Raw genomic sequence first — 4,005 nt, 5'->3', positions numbered from 1 at the left:
TATGAACAAAAGCCTGCTCTAAATAGGCAGAAATACAATAGAGTTATACAGCTTTTATTGAAGGACCTACTTGAGCATTTTGGGCTGCAGCATCCTCTGTAATGTATCACTGAAAATTGCCTTTCTCAGTTCCAAAGTATCCGAAGACCTCCCTGAAAAAGCAACCAATAAATAGACGAGACATATATGTTTAATAACGGAAAAAAAAAATATGATTAAAGTCTTATTTCAGTTTTGCAGTAGAGAAAAGTTAGAACCTCTGTTAGGTATGTTAATCTGGAGAGAAAAAAAAAAGAATGAGAAGACAAAAAAAAATAATTAGCAGTGTGTGTGTGTGTTTTGGGGGGAGCCCGCACCAGGTACCACCACTCAAGAGGTGTCCCAATGCGGTAGCCGGCGAAGAGACTGAATGAAGCCGGAACTTTTAGGCAGAGTGATCTCTGTCAATACAGAAGTTTAGGGATCACTGGAAAAAAGGGCAGAAGAAGAAGAAAGTGATCAGGTAAGTATTAAAGGGGAGCATTATTACAGCCAGAGCTTGCCACTTACCACTAATGCTGGGAGGTAATAAATTACTACCACCGACCATTGGAAAAAGGGGGATTCTTATGGCCACTTACATCAATGTTGAGGGGTTACTATTACTGCCACCAATGATTGAGCTTATTTTACTCACACGCTACAAGCTATACACCGTAAAGAGACACTCAGTTTATTGGCCTTGTCTCCAGGTGCAGGGTGGATGGCAAGTCACTTATGCTTCATTTTTATTCTGCATTCTTTCTAGGCATGCCTCCTAACCATTTTGTTGGTAACTAAGGAGGGGAAAGCATCTCTGAGCTACTGTACATTGGGTGGATCGATATGCTAAGTATCAGCTGATGCTGTCCACCCTCCAATGGCCAATTCTGCTTTTGCCCCCAGTGTGCATGAAGTTTAATTTCATGATTATTATTGAAAATTATTTTGATGTATGGGGGAAGGGTTAAAAAAATGATCTGCCCAGGTGCAAGACATGCTAGATATACCACAGGAAGTAAGGGTCAAAGCAAGAAGGAGGAAAAAAGTAGCTGAATTCAGTTACTTGCATTTTTTGGTGGTTAGTTCTTGAAATGTTTTCACTATAAGGACACTTCTTTCTTTCATTTCCGGATTGGCTGGAGGTCCCTGTGAGAAAAGTTAAAGTATAATAAATCCATATTTACAGCCCTGACACATACAGTACTTATCACTTGTATTTCACACACTTTATTGGAGCCAGCCATATGTATCTCAAAAGAAGCAAGTTGCAATTACACTAACCATTCTGATATAGGAGCCAGCCATATTCATCTCGAGTGAAGCCTAGTTCAATCCTAGACAGCAGGTGGGCTGAAAAACTATTTTGTAAAAGACCTACCACTCCAGTGACTTTATCCTTAAAGTACGGCTTCAAAAAATGGCCGATAGCCAGATTTAACGGGTAGAGTTTGCTGGTTCCAGCCCTTTGAGTCTTTCGGCCAGCGAGCTCCCACATTAGCTCCTCCTAAAATGAAATGATTGATTTTCAAATCTGCTAATGTGCAAATGTTTCAATCCAAAAGGTTAGCAACAATACTTTATAAAATGGTATAATGCAAGTTTCTATAAAAGAACATAGATAGGCAGAAATCTTGAGCTGGCCATACACCTGTAGAGTTTTGTTCAAAACTTTTTGCTTTTGGAACGTTTAGAAAATTGAACAATGCTCAGAGGGGTCTAATAGATGTTCATGTTGACTGTAGTGGCAAGGAAATTAGAAGAAGCAGAATAAAAAATTTCTCTCATTTCTTATCTGAACAAATGAAATTCTAACCATGAATGTGATTTTGGTTCAGGAAAATTTGTCTCTATGGTACTGCACATGTGTTAGGCACAAAAGATCCTGTTTACTACTTCTGGGATTCCATTCAAGTAGCAGGTATGGATGACATTTTAAGGGCTTAGGAATAAAATTAGTTGGCTCAATCATGGCAAGATCAAATGCTCTAATGAACGATTTTGAACGAATGTTTGAACAAAATTTAGTGTATGGCCAGCTTTATGGAGAACAATGAGATTGAGGTGTATACATGTTCGTGGTGTGTTTATAAGGTTAGTAAATCAACCCCAAAGTCTCACTCACAGCAGATGGTGAGATATATGTCCATCCTAGACTCATTGGGGGCAGTTAGTGATACATGGCTGACAGTACTTGTCGCCTAAAAAAGTCCTACATGCCCTGATCCTCAGCTAATCGTCACAGGGGATGCTTGAATTGGGTCATAATTTCTTTGTATTGGTGGAGCAGCCAATATCTGCAACCTACTACCTGACATCCTCAAAAAATATGGATCTGTGCCTGTACCATCTTGATCACTGAATGTGCAGCTCACACAAGAGTGAAGTAAGGAAAGCTCCTTCCTCACCACTGGTGCTGAAATTTTGTCATAGTTTTGATGTACTCACTTGTGAAAGGGTGGCCATATACTGGAAAAATAATATCACATTTCTATGCTAATTTAAAGTATAAGGCACCATTGAAAAAAAAAGGATTTTCAGATAAAAAAGGGAATTCTGATAGACAAAGTATAAATGCTGGAAATTCACTTTGTCCTTGCAGAACTAACCAATCCCAGAGAGGCATTATTGCCTTATAGGCCCGGAGGTTCAGGACCCACCAAGGAGGCAGTATGGAATTTGTATGTTCTTCCTAGTTCTGGTTTGTTTTTTAATCCACTATCAAAAAGCATATTTCTAGTTTAATTGGTGTCTGAACAAACTGGCCTCAATGTTTTTCAGTGTGGCTGCAGGGAATCATTACACTGTATACTCCTTTAGGTGCAGGGATTGATATAAATGGTTCTGTGAATTCTGTAAAGTGCTGTGAAAATATTTGCATTGCTATACATATGTAAAAGAAGTCATTATTTTTAGAATTGTACATAAACCAATCTCTCTGCTGTCACCAATAACCCCACTATACCTGCTGCTCCTTATTCTGTGCAATCAGCACTTCCAGTTCTTGCAGTTTCTCCTCTATTACTGCTTGGTATACAAGGTTCATCTGCAGGCACATCTCTGCAGAGCTTCCGCCATCTTCCCAGATGACATCATCCTAACAGAAGGAGAAAGATGGGCACAGCAGTAAGTGATCTAAACACATTTACCTGATAATAAGGAACAGGACATGGTACGCTGTTCTTTCTTCAAAGAGAATAACTCACTATTGGCCCAAAGTGAAATGTAAACAATGAATCCTAAATTATTATACCTGTGCAGAATTATTTAGATTCAAATTTGCCCCCAAATTGAGTTTTACTTATTTTATTTGAGTCTGACTCCTCAACTTGAGAGTCAAAGAGAGAATGGCAATTGAACTCTGACAGCTGATGCCCTGTCAATCGCCTCCCAGCTGCTAAGAGCACAGAACATTGTCACATTAAAGAATGATGTAAAGAGGAATGTAAAAAAGCTCTATGCTCTGCTATTTAGTATTGTTATACACACTTGGAGGGTAATTTATCAAACCTGGAGTAGACAGAATCTTGAGCAGTTGCCCATGGCAACCAATGAGCTTCTCTCTTCCATTTTCAAAGCCTAATTGAACAAACTGAAGAAAGCCGATTGGTTATTATTAGGGATGCACCTATACCGGTTTTTCGGTATTAAGTACGAATACTGATATTTTCCGGCACTTGCCGAAACCGAATAACAATATTGGTGCTGTGTGCCCCTTTTATCAGGAAGCCGCACAGCAGTTCATGATCCGCTGCCCGGCTTCCGGATTGCCTGAAAGAACACCGGCTTCACTTCCTGAGGCTGCCTAGCTTCCTGACCAATCAGGAAGCCAGGCGATGGGTCATGAGATGCTGCGCGGCTTGCTTATTGGTCAGGAAGCCAGGCTGCCTTGCAACAACTGAAGCCCGCTTCCTAGCCAATCAGGAAGCCGGGCGGCGGGTCATAACCCGCCACCCGGCTTCCTGATTGGAAAGGAAGCCGGTTCCA

General features: G+C 40.5%; 1 protein-coding gene across 1 annotated transcript in view; it reads right to left on the bottom strand.

Moving 5' to 3' along the window:
* SNAPC4 (small nuclear RNA activating complex polypeptide 4) overlaps nucleotides 1-3,079 on the bottom strand; it is a 72,674-nt gene extending 69,595 nt beyond the window's left edge. Inside the window, exons 1-4 of the mRNA XM_018564063.1 lie at nucleotides 2,984-3,079; nucleotides 1,400-1,525; nucleotides 1,089-1,167; nucleotides 71-152 (exon numbers count right to left, since the gene is read on the bottom strand). Of these exons, the coding sequence (XP_018419565.1) occupies nucleotides 71-152; nucleotides 1,089-1,167; nucleotides 1,400-1,525; nucleotides 2,984-3,076 (380 nt within the window). The 5' untranslated portion in view covers nucleotides 3,077-3,079. The remainder of the gene's footprint in view (nucleotides 1-70; nucleotides 153-1,088; nucleotides 1,168-1,399; nucleotides 1,526-2,983) is intronic.
* Between the last annotated feature and the right edge of the window lie 926 nt (nucleotides 3,080-4,005).

Source organism: Nanorana parkeri, unplaced genomic scaffold, assembly GCF_000935625.1.
Source record: "Nanorana parkeri isolate BGI_ZX_2015 unplaced genomic scaffold, ASM93562v1 scaffold719, whole genome shotgun sequence".
NCBI classification, from domain to species: domain Eukaryota; kingdom Metazoa; phylum Chordata; class Amphibia; order Anura; family Dicroglossidae; genus Nanorana; species Nanorana parkeri.
Note: the sequence above shows the minus strand (reverse complement) of the source record. Positions and strands in the feature narration are given on the sequence as shown.